Source organism: Canis lupus, chromosome X (genome assembly GCF_011100685.1).
Source record: "Canis lupus familiaris isolate Mischka breed German Shepherd chromosome X, alternate assembly UU_Cfam_GSD_1.0, whole genome shotgun sequence".
Classification (NCBI taxonomy): Eukaryota; Metazoa; Chordata; class Mammalia; order Carnivora; family Canidae; genus Canis; species Canis lupus.
In genome coordinates, this window is record NC_049260.1 from 56,593,559 (window position 1) to 56,610,407 (window position 16,849).

Consider the following 16,849-nt stretch of genomic DNA (forward strand, 5'->3'; position numbering starts at 1 on the left):
TAACATTGACATTTTCACTATATTAATTCTGCCAATCCATGAGCATGGAATATTTTTCCATCTCTTTGTGTCTTCCTCAATTTCTTTCAGAAGTGTTCTATAGTTTTGAGGGTATAGATCCTTTACATCTTTGGTTAGGTTTATTCCTAGGTATCTTATGCTTTTGGGTGCAATTGTAAATGGGATTGACTCCTTAATTTCTCTTTCTTCAGTCTCATTGTTAGTGTATAGAAATGCCACTGACTTCTGGGCCTTGATTTTGTATCCTGCCACGCTACCGAATTGCTGTATGAGTTCTAGCAATCTTGGGGTGGAGACTTTTGGGTTTTCTATGTAGAGTATCATGTCATCGGCGAAGAGGGAGAGTTTGACTTCTTCTTTGCCAATTTGAATGCCTTTAATGTCTTTTTGTTGTCTGATTGCTGAGGCTAGGACTTCCAGTACTATGTTGAACAGCAGTGGTGAGAGTGGACATCCCTGTCTTGTTCCTGATCTTAGGGGAAAGGCTCCCAGTGCTTCCCCATTGAGAATGATATTTGCTGTGGGCTTTTCATAGATGGCTTTTAAGATGTCGAGGAATGTTCCCTCTATCCCTACACTCTGAAGAGTTTTGATCAGGAATGGATGCTGTATTTTGTCAAATGCTTTCTCTGCATCCAATGAGAGGATCATATGGTTCTTGGTTTTTCTCTTGCTGATATGATGAATCACATTGATTGTTTTACGGGTGTTGAACCAGCTTTGTGTCCCAGGGATAAATCCTACTTGGTCATGACACCATGTCTTTCGACACCAGTTTCCTAAGTTATGAGGCAATTATGAGGATTAAATGAGATCATATATATAAAGAATCCAGCATATGGCTTTCAATAATGGTAGTTCCCACCTCCTAGATTTATATAGGTATCTGGAGTCTTCATAAGTAATCGCCAAGGGTTTTCATGGTTTGTTAAAATCTGTTGTCTAAGTTACTGTGACTTTGGGGAGCAGTCTCCATTTTTATTTTAGAATTAATAAAGTTTTCTGAATGACACTTTTATAATTTCTCTTTCTGTTTAACAACAGCAACAACAAACCTTTCCAAATTTTTTTACTCTTTAGTGAAATAAGACAGGAACCTGGTCAGTGGGGAAAGCCAGGCTGGTGGTAGGCTCTTGGAAATAACCATAGTGGGCTGGAGAAGAATAAAGGGACAGGGGATGGCAAGGGGAGATAGGGAATGGACATCACAGAGATCTTCTCCTGAAGTAATGCAAATTGGCTCAGGGTATCCTCCACAATCCTGCTCCAAATCCTTCTAAGAAGCCCTAAAACAGATGGTCAGTCTGTCTTGGGACCAACCCTGCCTTTCTACTTATCCTCATGGCTTCCTAGGAAACAAGAGAAGGTGTAGAAATAAGCTGGGTTTCCATGTGTAGAGTTCCACCAGGCAGGAGAACTGGTTCAAACTTGGAGCTTCAACAGGCCTTGGACATGTCCAGACCTGATGTCCTAATTGCTAATCCTTAGAAGAACGTCAATCCCAGACTTCAATTGCCAGAGATGTGGGTTATGCTCAGCACAATAGTTTCCTGAGAATATTACCAAGAGATGTGCAAAGGGTCTCATCTTGGGGCCATGGTACCGTAAATAGCGGAATGGGGCTGACACGACACACTTCAGATAGTAGGAGCTGGATGGGTTGGCTTTTTCCACCTTTTGTCCTCTTTTACTTCTCTACTCAGCTCAAAATGGAGTAGAAAGGTTTAGTAACAGTATGGTAGGGTGATGGGAGCATGGCAGGGCAGGGGGTTAGAGAAGTCTAAAAGGCCTGGATCAGAGGACAGAATTTCAAGTGTTGCTCATGGCTATATTCCTCCCATTTCCAAGGAGACATCCAATGTCAGGTGCTTTGGATTAGCAACATGGAAGGAACTGGGAATGCAGTGAATGGTGGGAAGAGTTTACCAGGGGCAATTGGAAAAAACAAGGTTGTTTTAAAAAAAATAGGATTGGAAAAATGAAGTATGATGAATACACTTGGCAGGGGAATACTGCAGAGAGAAGGGGGGCACTAGACAGGCCAAACAGTCTGACTCCAAAGCCCCAATTCAAAAAGACCAGGGTTCAAGTGTATGCTCTACCACCTATTAGCACAGGGTGTGGCACACAGTAGGTGCTTAGTAATTGCTTGCTGAATGAATGAACAAATGTGACCTTGGCCAAGTCTCACTTTTCCTCTCTGAGCCTCAGTTTCCTCATCTGGAAAATAAATAGCAGCTATTGTTCTTATTATTTCACCTGTACTGTATCTCCCCTATATCCACATCAGTTGGCTGGTCCATCTCCCCAACCCTATACTGTATAGGATGCCAATGCAGCCTCCTTCATTAGGGGTCAGAAAAGGCACATGTGCACAAGGCTTTCTCTTCCCTCTTGTGTCCTCCCCCTCCTCCTCCTTCTTACCTCCTGGCCCTATTTGTCTCCTTTTCTATACCAGGCAAACTTGGGGTACAGTCTGGGAACTCAGAGCAAATGAGTTGTAACCTCCAATTACAGTGTCAACACATACACATGTGCAACTCACACTCCCTCTGCACTCCTCCACAGAAGGTTGGGTTTGGGTTGCATCACACAGAGCCAAGCAGGCTTGGGGAGCTAGCCACCCCTGGAGATTGATCACATCAGCACTGTTCCAACTTTGGAAGGTTCATTGTGAGCCAACTCTTCTGGAGTATGTCAAGCAGAGGAAAGGCAAACAAGTTTGAGCATATGAAGATGGTGTGAGGATGGTTTTACAGTAGTGGGCATGAGCTAGGCTGAGTGATCCACACTTCCTTGTGAACACTGACACATATCTTTGAGATTTATTGGCATGAAAAGAGCAATTTGTTAGAGCAAAACATAGCTTTTTCCTGTATAAAGCTAACAGCTTGAATTGATTCTCCAAGGTTTTATTTTTGTCTTTTTTTTCCTCTTGGAAAGTCTAATGGGCAGTAAAGATGGGATAAGGTAAGGTCTAAATCTGCCTGTCCCTCCAGTCAACCTGTAGCATATGGAATGTATCTCTATAAGATGAACCTCCCCAGGTTTGATCTTTAGTAGGTTAAAAATCCCATCTTCTGTGCTTTAAGGGATGTGGTGAGAAAGAGAAAAAAACCAACTTCAAAGGCTAACAAATTCTACAAGACATGCTGGCTAAACTCCCTCTCATAGAGTGGAGCTTAATCCATACACTTCATCATTGACATCCCATCTTCCCAAATCAATCCATGCCTCCCCCTCCTTTGTTTTTAAAATGAGGGAAGGAGGGCAAAAGATACAGGGAGAAATGGCTGGCCTTGCTGAGGTTTTTATATGTAAGAATAAATGAGAAGTCATGTAGGCAGGTTCAGGAAAATTTTTCAGAATGTAGAAAATTCAGCAGCTTTTCCACACTGACCATTGTCATGGCAACGCACTATCTGATGGCAGCATGCGTCACCAGGCTGGAGGGGCACAGTCTCAGTATAGCAGGTTAATCGGGCCATATTTAGCAACATTTGGACTTCTTTCTAGCCTCGTTTCTTCTAGGTTTAGCTGAATTTCTTTTTGGTTCTTGACTTGTGTGCTCTGCTCATTTGCATGGCTAGAACACAAGACTTTGCCAATATGAAAGAGATGGCTAAATGGAAAATCTGAACATTCCTAGTATTCTATAGCCACTCTACTTGCTGTCTGCCCTCCCTGGCTACTCCCTACCCACTCTCAGCCATTTAATTTCTTTTCTTCTCATCAATTCTTTCCTGTACACAGTATTATCCCCCTGCCACTGCCCCAAAAACTGTGACATCTACCAACCTCTGCACTCTCATCATATTCTTTTTATTGTTTTTCTATTTTCTCATTTTTAACATACAGCATCCTAGGATCTTAGGATTAGAAGGAATCTTGACAATAATCTAGTACTATCACCCTCCCCCAATGCAGAAGCCTTTCTATGATATGACAGTCAAGTGATTATCTAGCCTCTACTTGCATGTCTCCAGCAACAGAGACCTCATTCTTTTTTGGGAAGTCTGCTCCACTTTGGACAGGTTCAAAATGTTAGAAAATTCTTCCTTCTACAATAAAAATTTGCCTTTTTTATAATATTTACCTGAGAGTTCTAGCTCTGTGCCCTGTGACCACATAGACTCGGTCTATGCCCTCTGCTCCGGGACAGCTTCTCAGAGATATGAAGGCCATGTTCCCCTTGTCTTCTTTTCTCCAAAAGCCCTAGCTCCTCCAATCAGATCTCTTGGAGCCTGGTCTATAGTCCTTTCCCCATCCTGACTGACCAGTAGCATGCTCCTATTTGTCTAGAGCCTATGTATGTATGTATGTATGTCTAGAGCCCTTTGAAAATGAAGTTGATACTGCATCAGCTTCTCTGGAGACCAACTTGTCCTGGAGACTCACACTGAAGTCCACATTGACTAAAATCCCTAACTCTTTCAGACAAAATGCTGCTGAGCCACATCTTCCCATCTTGTATGTGTCTAATTGCTTCGGAGGACCCAGTTCTTGGTCCATACATTTTCTTTTTCTTTCTTTCTTTCTTTCTTTCTTTCTTTCTTTCTTTCTTTCTTTCTTTCTTTCTTTCTTTCTTGTTGTTGTGAAAAATTTATTTATTTATTTATTTATATTTTTAAATTGGAGTTCAATTTGCCAACATATAGCATAACACCCAGTGCTCATCCCATCAACTGCCCCACTCAGTGCCTGTCACCCAGTCACCCCCACCCCCCACCCACCTCCCTTTCCACCACTCCTTGTTCGTTTCCCAGAGTTAGGAGTCTCTCATGTTCTGTCTCCCTTTCTGATATTTCCCACTCATTTTTCTCCTTTCCCCTTTATTCCCTTCCACTATTTTTTATATTCCCCAAATGAATGAGACCATATAATGTTTGTCCTTCTCCGATTGACTTATTTCACTCAGCATAATACCCTCCAGTTCCATCCAAGTCGAAGCAAATGGTGAGTATTTGTTGTTTCTAATGGCTGAGTAATATTCCATTGTATACATAAACCAGATCCTCTTTATCCATTCATCTTTCGATGGACACCGAGGCTCCTTCCACAGGTTGGCTATTTTGGACATTGCTGCTATAAACATCGGGGTGCAGGTGTCTCAGCATTTCACTGCATCTGTATCTTTGGGGTAAATCCCCAGCAGTGCAATGGCTGGGTCATAGGGCAGATCTATTTTTAACTCTTTGAGGAACCTCCACACAGTTTTCCAGAGTGGCTGCACCAGTTCACATTCCCACCAACAATGCAAGAGGGTTCCCCTTTCTCCACATCCTCTCCAACATTTGTTGTTTCCTGCCTTGTTAATTTTCCCCATTCTCACTGGTGTGAGGTGGTATCTCATTGTGGTTTTGATTTGTATTTCCCTGATGGCCAGTGATGCGGAGCATTTTCTCATGTGCTTGTTGACCATGTCTATGTCTTACTCTGTGAGATTTCTGTTCATGTCTTTTGCCCATTTCATGATTGGATTGTTTGTTTCTTTGCTGTTGAGTTTAATAAGTTCTTTATAGGACACCTGGGTGGCTCCGCAGTTGAGCATCTGCCTTTGGCTCAGGTCATGATCCTGGGGTCCTGGGGTTGAGTCCCACATCAGGCTCCTCACAGGGAGTCTGCTTCTCCCTCTGCCTATGTCTCTGCCTCTACTCTCTGTGTGTCTCATGAATAAATGAATAAAATCTTTAAAAAACATAAAAAAATAAGTTCTTTGTAGATCTTGGATACTAGTCCTTTATCTGATACGTCATTTGCAAATATCTTCTCCCATTCTGTAGGTTGTCTTTAGTTTTGTTGATTGTTTCTTTTGCTGTGCAAAAGCTTCTTATCTTGATCAAGTCCCAATAGTTCATTTTTGCTTTTGTTTCTCTTGCCTTCATGGATGTATCTTGCAAGAAGTTACTGTGGCCAAGTTCAAAAAGGGTGTTGCCTGTGTTCTCCTCTAGGATTTTGATGGAATCTTGCCTCACATTTAGAACTTTCATCCATTTTGAGTTTATCTCTGTGTATGGTGTAAGAGAATGGTCCAGTTTCATTCTTCTGCATGTGGCTGTCCAATTTTCCCAGCACCATTTATTGAAGATATTGTCTTTTTCCCAGTGGATAGTCTTTCCTGCTTTGCCGAATGTTAGTTGACTATTGAGTTGAGGGTTCACTTCTGGATTCTCTATTCTGTTCCATTGATCTATGTGTCTGTTTTTGTGCCAGTACCACACTGTCTTGATGACCACAGCTTTGTAGTACAACCTGAAATCCGGCATTGTGATGCCCCCAGCTATGGTTTCTTTTTTAATATTCCCCTGGCTATTTGGGGTCTTTTCTGATTCCACACAAATCTTAAGATGATTTGTTCCAACTCTCTGAAGAAAGTCCATGGTATTTTGATAGGGATTGCATTAAATGTGTAAATTGCCCTGGGTAGCATTGACATTTTCACAATATTAATTCTTCCAAGCCATGAGCATGGAATATTTTTCCACCTCTTTGTGTCTTCCTCAATTTCTTTCAGAAGTGTTCTGTAGTTTTTAGGGTATAGATCCTTTACCTTTTTGGTTAGGTTTATTCCTAGGTATCTTATGCTTTTGGGTGCAGTTGTAAATGGGAGTGACTCTTAATTTCTCTTTCTTTAGTCTCATTGTTAGTGTATAGAAATGCCACATTTTCTCCAAGTTTAATTTCATTGTGCTACAATCAGAATATTGCTATAACCTGTCAGGATCTTTTAAAAATCTTGATTCACATGTAACTTACATGTCCTCTAAGATTTCCTATTATTTTTCCCAACCCTCAAACTAATCTTTTATCTCAAGTCTTTTAAAAATTTATTCCTCTTGGGTTGCCTGGGTGGCTTAGCGGTTGGGCATCTGCCTTTGGTTCAGGATGTGATCCTGGAGTCTCAGTATCGAGTCCCACATCAGGCTCTCTGCATGGAGCCTGCTTCTCCTCCCCTTTCCTGTGTCTCTGCCTCTCTCTGTGTCTCTCATGAATAAATAAAATCTTTTAAAAAATTTATTACTCTTCTATGTTCCTTACCTTTCCTAATTCTCTTCCCTTTGAATTACCTTCCTTATGTCTTCTCTCCCTTATTATTTCCATTTCTCCAATAGCAAGATGTCATAATTCTGGAGATATGTGTCTGGGTATGTGTGCAAGAAAGCATGAGGCATACAGATATCTGCACATACGTAGGTGTGAGCGAGAAGCTGCAGAGGCTTGTTTAGTTTCTCTGTTTCTATTGCTTTGTTCTCTACGAGGATTTAGAGGCTGGATGGGGCGAAAATGGCAAGGTTGAAGAAGAGGGGTAAGAGAAGTTGGTCCAGGATCAGTCCCAAAGGAAACAGAAAAAGTGTCCTGGGTCTGTGAGGGGCAGGAACAAATTAGGGTTGGAGCACTAGTGTTAATCAGGGCTGCAGGACAATGAGAAGGATTGGCAAAAGGCCAGGAATATAAAGAGTTTAAAGGCCTTAAAGACTGCACAAGGGAGGAGGATTTGGTTAGGAAGTGAGAATTTGTGGGGTTGATATCCACCGAGAAGCTAGAGGGAGGTGGCTTGAAACTATAGGGTCAAGAGAAGGCTGAGTGTTATGGGACACCCCAGAGAGGCGATAAGCATTGCTGTGAGCCTCACCTTACAGGTCTTTGACTTACGAGCTTAGAAAATGTTCTCTGGCCAAAGGAGCCTGGGACATGGAGACCCTGCCCAAGGACTTGGCTGTTGTCACCGACTGGACACTACTAAAGGATAGGGTCTCAATATAACCCTCAGCAAAAACTCCCTAGGACACAATGTATTCCCTCAGACTACCTCTGATACAGTACAGGCCTCCCTTTCATGCTGGATTCTATTCCAACTAGGGAGTCAAAGGTAGGAGAATTGTTGCTATCTTGACCGTTATATGAATAAACATGGGAATTTCACTCTACAAGATGGGCGATATGATACCCTTAGCTTGTTAACACTACAAACAATTAGGATCCAAAAAAATATGCACACATACATACAAATTCAATTAAACAGGAAAATGGGTCACCAGAACGACGTTATAATGTAGATAAAATGAATTGAGTTGTGGAGTAGCAATTGGGGTTAGGAGGGAGGCTCTACTGGAAAGCTAAGGGCAGCATCCTTAAATAGCTGGTGGACAGTGTGATCAAAAGGATAATAACCTGATGATTGCCATTTCCCTCTGGCCAGAAGCCAGAATAATTGTAGGCTAGGCTGAGGGAAGGGCAGGATAGGGCAACAACTCCATCTCCAGTGCTCTGTATAAGACTGGGGAGCCCACCCTCAGGGCACCAGAATCCTGACTATCCACTGTAGGTGGACAGTCTCTCAAGGCCATACTCGACCAAGTAACTACCCTGGAACACAATGTCTGTGAGCCCCTCCTTCCTTCTACCTTAAGTCTGAATTGGCTTGAACTTCCCTCATTTTAAAGAGGGTTTTGAGACACCTGGGTGGCTCAGCGGTTCAGTGTCTGCCTTCAGCTCAGGGTGTGATCCCGGGATCCAGGATCGAGTCCCATATCGGGCTCCCTGCATGGAGCCTGCTTCTCCCTCTGCCTGTGTCTCTGCCTCTCTTTCTCTCTCTCTCGAATAAATAAACGAAATCTTTAAAAAATAGGGTTTTACTGTTGCTCTTTTAAAAGGAAAAGGTTCCAGGGCACACTTTAGAACTGGTCTTTCACTGGAGGTGCCTAAAGGTAAACCTTTTATCCCGCTGAAGGTGACATTAACTAGCCAAATGACAATCCCATCAGAGTGGTCAGTGTGGAATTCCAACTACAAGCTATCAGGCCAAGAAGATGTTTCCCTTCTAAGTCAGTGAAATGATTAGCCACCAAAAGACAAATGGTATTTAGGGAAGCCCCCACTGATGGGCCACCACAAGCTGGGTGGCATGAGGAGGGCAAGACTTGAGGGGTGGTGCTCACCTTTGATGTAGTTGAGGATTTGCTGGACTCGGTGGGGCTCATTGCGGTCTGGCCGGCAGCTTGGCGTGATTTCCAACACATAATCAGGACCATATGCTGTGAAAAACTGTAAGGAAAAGGGAAAGGCCAAAAAAAAAAAATGCTAAACCACAGAAAACCTCCAAATCGAACTACATACACACAGAAACAATCAAAAGAAAACCATCACTATTGACAAGGCAAGGGAGGCCCAGGTGGGTTGAGCAGGATGATGCAGCAGGCAGCCCTGTTCTTGTGGTACCATTTCTCTTGTTCAAAACCTGCAGTGACAGTTCACTGCTAAATTATTTAGCTTGTTGTTCAAGGTTCTCTCTGCTTAGGTCTTAACTTTTTTCTTTACCCTTAGTTCTTACTGCCTCTTGTTCTTTAGTCACACTGGCCTGCTCTGGGCTTTCCCAAATCACACCATGCTTTGTCACCCCTTAGGATCTTTGCCATTGCTCTTTGTTTGGGCTGCAAAGGCACTCCCCCCCCCCAATTCCTGCTGCTTGTGTAAAACCTCCCCATCCTTCTAGGCACAGCTCAAATGTCACCTCCTTCACAAAGCTGTCCCTTATTTTCTAACAACTCCCAGAATGTTCTGTTGGTACCTTTTTTTTGGCCCTTGTTCAACAAATAGTGCTTGCCTGCATATCACATGTGGGTCACTGTGCTGGTTGCTGAGGAGACTATGAAGATGGGCATGATCTCCTCTGGGATCCACTAAGTCTTCATAAGCACATTTTGCATTGGATAGAGGTTTTTCAAAAGTGACCTGATCTCCCTGCACTGGAATGTCAGCTCCTTGAGGGCAGGCAGCATTTATGTCTTATTCACATCCTAATCCTCACAGACTATGGCAGTTGCCTGTTAGTTTTGGTTGCCTTGAATTCCCTGACCCAGGAATGTCAAGCAAGTGTAGTTTCTCCAATTTTTCTTTCTCTGTAGTAGAGTTTATTTGTTTTTAAATTCAGGGAATCAAAATAAAGGTTTTTGGATTCTATTTCTAGCTCACTAGATGATTCCTTGTGACTTCTGGTAAGTCACAATATCTGATTCAGCTTCTCTATTAGGGCCCGCTTGGGGAAAAACACTCCACGACAAAGGGAATCATTCAATTGGGATAAGTCTTTGAATGAGAAGTATGCAAAACTACTATTTCAGTGTAGTTTTTAACAGAAATAGTATTTGTGCATAGTCTCTGGAGAGAGAGCATATGGTCCTTAACATTACATGCTTTCAATAGTGATACTGTTAGGCAGTAAATAAAACAGGGGGATTCAAATTCCATGGGAAAAATGGTAGACAGTGCATGAAAAAAGGGATCTGGATATGTGTCATGAATTTGAGAGAAGCCCAGGGTTATTGCATTTGCCACGAAATTATCCTTGTTCAGAGTCTGGAAGTATGTCTGGCACCATGGGAGAGGTTGTGGAAGATCTCTAAGGATTCTAAGAGTATCTTTATGGAATTCACGGGTAATTTGATGGGTAGATGGCTTTTGCACATCCATGATGGAAAACTCTACACACTTAATTTTAAGGAAAATGTCCAAGACTCTCTCAATGTTAATTATAATGCCTTTTTAAAAATGGATGGACATGGAAAGGAAAGAGGGGCCTTCCTGCTGGAGTAATTATGTTCTGATGCCTGAAGCTCTGAGTTCTGGAGATAGAAGAAGCCTTGAGTGGAGATCATCTTCACCAAACCCATATATGGAAAACACAAGAGGGGTTACCTGGGGGATACATTCAGAAACTAACCTCCTATTATGATCAAAGAAACTTGAGAAGTTTGTATTTTTAGTTAAGGAGGGCCCCTCAGTCCAAGTTCGAGGATCTCGTGGGCTTGGCTCTGGAAAAGAAGGTTTCAAACAGGTGTTGCCCTCTCTCCTTAGGCGACCTCTTTTCCTCCAAGGGGTGTCAAGTAGTACACTCATTTCACGGGTATGGAAAGACGGGTTTAGAGAGAGCAATAGAAGAAAGACAGATGCAATGCAGTAGCCACTCTGTGAGAGGACTCAAATCCCTAGCATCAAAGTGCTATAAAAATCAGAGGCAGGGGACGCCTGGGTGGCTCAGCGGTTGAGCTTCTGCCTTCGGATCAGGGCATGATCCTCGGATCCCGGATTGAGTTCCACTTTGGGCTCCCTATTAAGGAGCCTACTTCTCCCTCTGCCTATGTCTCTGCCTCTCTCTCTGTGTCGCTCATGAATAAATAAATCTTTAAAAAAAAAATCAGAGGCAGGATGCCTCCCTGTATAGGAGGGGAGAATGTTCTGCTTCCATCTATGAAGGCAGAGGAACACTGTTGATCCTCCGTCACCAAGACATGTTGTGAGCGGTCTGTTTAGGGCTGAGTGTTTGAAACAATATGCCTGCACTGTGAATGCCTACAATGTGGTTACCCATACTCTACTGCTTTAGTTCCTTCTTTAACTAAGAGCACACAGTTGCAAGATGGTCAGCTGGGGCCAGAACTGACTCCTATGTAACAGAACTCAGTTTGACTGGGATTAAGGCTCTTGATCTGGCTGCATTAGCACCTGGCTTTAACTAACCCATTATTTACCCATTCTTTGCTGAGGCAGGCTGGTTGCAGGTAATAACCAAGCCTGGGTTCTTAGACATCTCTCCACCTTTGCCAATGAAATATTATGCCCAGGTCCTGCTTATTGGCATTATTCTTAGCTAGGGGACATTGATGATTTAAGAAAGTCTCTGTTTTGTGATCAAGTTCAACATGGCAGCTGGCTGGTCCCAGACTTAGGAGGCTTTGTTTGGGGCCAAGGGAAGGGATGGGCACCTGGAAGGGAGAGGCTATATCTAAGGCAAAGGTGTTGCCCTATATCCCCCTCTGTCTCTCTCATGGCATTTCTCTGTTTCTGTGTTATATCATGCTTTTATTTTGGCACTCGTTAACCCTTTTCTACTAGAGTTTGAACTCTGCAAAGGCAGAAACTTCTGTCATACATTCTTTGTAGAATTGAACTCAAGTCATCAAAGGTTCCCCTTAGACCTTTATTTTAAAGTTATGTTAAATGAAATTCATTCACAAAAGATTTAGCTAGCTGTTCAGTTAATTCTGTGGAATAATGCAAAGAGCCAACTCATGGTATTAACAGCTTTTCTGGACTCTTGAGGCAGCATGATGAGGTGGAAAGAGCACTGGCTTTAGAGTCAGACAGAGCTGGATGTTCTATCAGGATTTAGTCATGTGCCTCAGGCGAGCTGCTTAATCTCTCTTTTGTCATTGCTACCAGAGGAATGATAATAAATGCTGACCTGGCTGGGTTGTTAGAAACCACTGAGATGATATAAACAAAAGGGCCTAGCACAGGGCCCAGAACATAGTAGGACTTCAGTCAATGTGAATTCCCTTTTCCTGAGGCAAGAGGCCCTTACCTAACTGGTGCCTCACCCATACCCTGGGGGATTTGGGGCCAACTACTCGGGGTGGCTATGCAGAAAGAAGAATCTGTTCCTCCTGCTAGACAAAGCCCAGTAGCCCCAGCGTCCTCTCCACTTGCTTAAACGGTTAGCTCCACCTAGGGCCTGTGGAGAAACTGACTTCTCTCACCGTTTCCTGCCCTATGCTCCCGCCACTTGTTACCGGAGAGGTAGAAAGGAAATCTGATCGCATAAGGCAAAGGAGATAGTGGGGTGGAGGGATTTGGCCAGCACTAGAAATAGCTTGAGGCCCCACCCTGAAACTGCCCTGCAGCCCTGAAGAGGAAAGGAAATGGGCAGGCAGCAGTCCCATTCCCAGACAGGTGGAGCGGGGATAAAAGAGGCCAGCTGGCCTTCCAGTCAGAATGCTGACTTTGATCTCAGCAAAGGAAGGAGGGAAGTGCTAACCTTTCTCCACTGCTTCCCCTTTTCCCTCAGCACTCCTTTTGCTTTTTGAGTTTCAGTTTATACTTTTTTGAGGGGAACACAGTAGTAGGAAGGAGGCAAATGGAAAGTATGAAGTGGGGGTGAGGTATGGGAACTGAAGGTAATGGCGACTGTAGGGTAGTTGATCCTTTCTGGACTCAAAAGTCAATTAATAAAAAAATGAAATAGCTCAGTTCTCATTCAGGTCAGCCCAGCTCAAAGCACTTTTCTTCATCACTCCTTTCTAGCTATTGCTCATGCAATGCAAACAGTATATATACACTTAGATATTCAGTCAAGAAGATATTTAGAAGAAGTCTTAAATTTGCTTTTATTCCCTCATAATTCAATTTGGTCACAGGAAACCAAGCCATAGACCTGGAGCTGCCAATCCTTTTATCCTTCTTTCTTCCTACTATATGCTTGACCAAGTAAGTTCATGGGTTACAAAGACAGTAAGACGTGTTTAGTAGGAAGAGTTATTATAGAATAGTGTGATGAGAGGTACAACGATAAGACTAAAGATAAAAGTAAGAAAAACATTTATTAAAGGCTTATATGTATCAGGCACCTAAAGTGTCTCATCACTTTTTATAGACTGACTAACTTAGTTCTCACAACCAACCCATATGGGGGTACTATAATTATTTCCATTTTAAGATGAAGATTTGAAGTGCAGAATAGTCAGATAACTTGACAGAGGTCACACAGCATGTGTAGTGCTGAGGTTTGAACCCAGGTCATTCTGGAGATCAGCACTACCTATAGGAAGCCTTTAAATGACCTCAGGAGGGATCCCTGGGTGGCGCAGCGGTTTGGCGCCTGCCTTTGGCCCAGGGCGCGATCCTGGAGACCCGGGATCGAATCCCACATCAGGCTCCCGGTGCATGGAGCCTGCTTCTCCCTCTGCCTGTGTCTCTGCCTCTCTCTCTCTCTCTCTGTGACTATCATAAATAAATTAAAAAATAAAAATAAAAAAATAAAAAAAATATTAAAAAAAAATAAAATAAATTACCTCAGGAAAATGATTGTGTAGGGGGGCGTAGTCTGCAAATAGGGTATGGTGGTTGGGAGGGAGGCATTCTCAAGAGAGCCTGGGCAAAGGCAAGGAGCATGGAACAGAATAGAACATTTTAGGCATTGAAATTAATCTGATATGGCTTGAGGGTAGGGCATAAGGAGAATTAGGACATGAGTCTGGGAAGGCAGGCATGAGTTTCACAGTAGGTGTTGCCCACTCCCCGCACTCAGGCATTTGGCCTTATTCTAGACTAGAAGGTTCATGAGGGCAGAACATTGTTTTGCTCCCTGCTGTATTGCCAGTTCCCAAAGCAGTGCTTGTGCCTAGTAGTTGGTAAATAACTATTTGTGGGATAAGGAAATGAAAACCTGAGGGAGTTTACAAATGAGGGAATGGATAGGTCACCTGTTTCCTTTAGAAGACTCATTGGCTACAGGGTGGAGAATGGAACAGCATTTGAGGGGAGAAATGCAAGTAGGGAGACCAGTGAGAAGGCTGGTATAGAGCCATGATGAGTGGTATCTGGGCATGAACCATAACAGTTGTGGGAGGAATGGAGAGATTGAAAAACTGAAAAAATATCATCAATAGGACTGAACAATAAATTAGATGTGGAAAGTAAGAAAGAAGAGAGAGTCAAGGATTTCTTGACTTTGTAAGAAGTGCATTAATGAGATGAGGAGTACAGGCAGAGGACAAGGGCTTGTGGTAAGGTATATATGTATATGGGGAGTTCAGCAGGAAGCATTTTGAGGGTCAGGATTCTAATGATATAGTGCTCTGGTATTTAGGGGACAGGTTGGGCCTATGATACAGGATACATTTTAGAGATTTGGGGGTTGTTAGTGACAAACAAATTGGATGAGAATTGCCGACAAATAGAATTGCCTTGGCTGGCAGGAGAGGCTTACTGCAGAGAGAGAAGGGAAGAGAAACAAAGAAAGAATCATGGAGAACAGCCAATACTTCAGAGGTGGACAGAGGGAGTGGGAACAGTTCTGGCGACAATTTGAGATATTACAGAGATATTAAGTAAAAGGAAGGCAGTCTTCTGAATTGTCCATGGGAAGCAGAACTTTGCTGTAGTCAAGTCAGTGGAGGGTGTGGACAAGGCCTGACTGGAGTGGACTGGAGAGTCAGAACAGGAGGAAGTGGAGATGAGAATGATGGTATGAATATACTTTTTATTTTAAGAGTTTGACATGGGGTAGGGCTGGGGTAAGGTGGATGATTTAAGATGAGAAGGTCTTAAGTATATTTATAGGCTGAAGAGAAGGGCCCATAGGATAGGAGTCGGAGGCAGCCTGATAGGGATTTAGAGTTAGTTATGTTTGTCTTTCTGGCCCCAGAGCTCCACAAGGGAAGAATACTGTTTTATTCATATTTATCTTACCTATAACTCCTAGCATAGGGCCTGGAAAATAACAGGTGCTCAATTCATGTTTGTTGAATGAAGAAGATAAAATGTGTTTGGGATTCCAAGAAAATTTGCATCCAGTAGAGAGAATTAGGGTCTTTTTTTTTTTTTTTTTTTGAGAATTAGGGTCTTGAAAGGGTGATTGCAAACTGGCAGGAATGGGATGGGCTGGGAGGTAGTCAGTGGAAGCAAGAGACTGCTGGACAAATCTGGGGACCAGCAAGGATTGTGGGTTAGCTGAAGTTGGCAAAGGAGAGCATGAGAGGCCTGAATCCCAGGTTGAGGAGACAGGACTTGCTGTAACAGGCACTGGGGCAGCCTCAGGATTAGATCTGTGCCTTAGGAAACCTGGGAGCAAGCATAGAAAGGCTGGGTGACCAGTGTGGTAGCTTTTGCAATAGTTCAAGGGAGAGATAACAAGGGCTTGAACAAGGGTGATTGTTGTGGAGATGGAGAGAATGGGAAAGAGACATTGTAAAGGTAGACTCACCAGAACTTTTTTTTTATTGGTGTTCAATTTGCCAACATATAGCATAACACCCAGTGCTTATCCCATCAACTGCCTCCCTCAGTGCTTGTCACCCAGTCACCCCCACCCCCTGCCCACCTCCCTTTCTACCACCCCTTGTTCGTTTCCCAGAGTTAGGAGTCTCTCATGTTCTGTCTCCCTTTCTGATATTTCCCACTCATTTTTTCTCCTTTCCCCTTTATTCCCTTTCACTATTTTTTATATTCCCCAAATGAATGAGACCATATAATGTTTGTCCTTCTCTGATTGACTTATTTCACTCAGCATAATACCCTCCAGTTCAATCCACGTAGAAGCAAATGGTGGGTATTTGTCATCACCAGGACTTTTGTAATTGATTGGCTGGGGAGGAAAGGAGACAATGGAGAAGTCAAAGTTGACTCCCAGGTTTTGAGTCTGGCTGAGCTGGAGAATTCCTGTGCCACTGACAGAGCTGGGGTAAATTAGCATAAAGAGCTAGTATGGCTAGGGGAAGGCGATGTGATTGGGTTTAGTTGGGTTTGAGATTACAAGAGGGAATCTGGATCACTATGCCTAGCAGGCAGCTGAAGATATGATGATGGTGTATGGAAGTGAGGTCATGGCTGAGGACTAACGTGGTAGGGGGATAAAAAGATCCAATGAATAGGCAAGAAAAGAACAGCTAGAGAGGAAGAAAGAGAACAGTAAAGTGAAATCTCACAGTCTTAGGGATGAGGAAGATGCTTAAAGGAATACTCTCCCATGGTTAAACCAGTATTCCTTTCTCCTAGTCGTTAGGGGAAACAGTTATACTGCTTCTAGCCAGCCCTCTTTTTATGATACTCCAAGCCCCTCTAAAATTTTTCATTGTTAACTCAAGGTTTGCCTTTTCCTAAAAATTAGACTTGATTCCACTAGGGTAAGCCTAAGGTCTGTGCCAATTCCTGTTTTTCTTTTTAAAGATTTTATTTATTTATTTATTTATTTATTTATTTATTTATTTATTTATGAGAGAGAGAGAGAGAGAGAGAGAGAGAGAGAGAGAGAGAGAGAGAGAGAGAGAGAGAC

At 43.0% G+C, this 16,849-nt stretch overlaps 1 protein-coding gene across 3 annotated transcripts in view; it reads right to left on the reverse strand.

Moving 5' to 3' along the window:
• HDAC8 (histone deacetylase 8) overlaps nucleotides 1-16,849 on the reverse strand; it is a 217,577-nt gene that overhangs the window by 21,670 nt on the left and 179,058 nt on the right. For 2 of the 3 annotated variants that reach the window (XM_038587715.1, XM_038587717.1), the window contains one exon: nucleotides 8,961-9,066. The exons of the other annotated variant lie outside the window; for it this stretch is intronic. In XM_038587715.1, coding sequence (XP_038443643.1) covers nucleotides 8,961-9,066 — 106 coding nt within the window. The remainder of the gene's footprint in view (nucleotides 1-8,960; nucleotides 9,067-16,849) is intronic. 3 annotated transcript variants of the gene reach the window in all.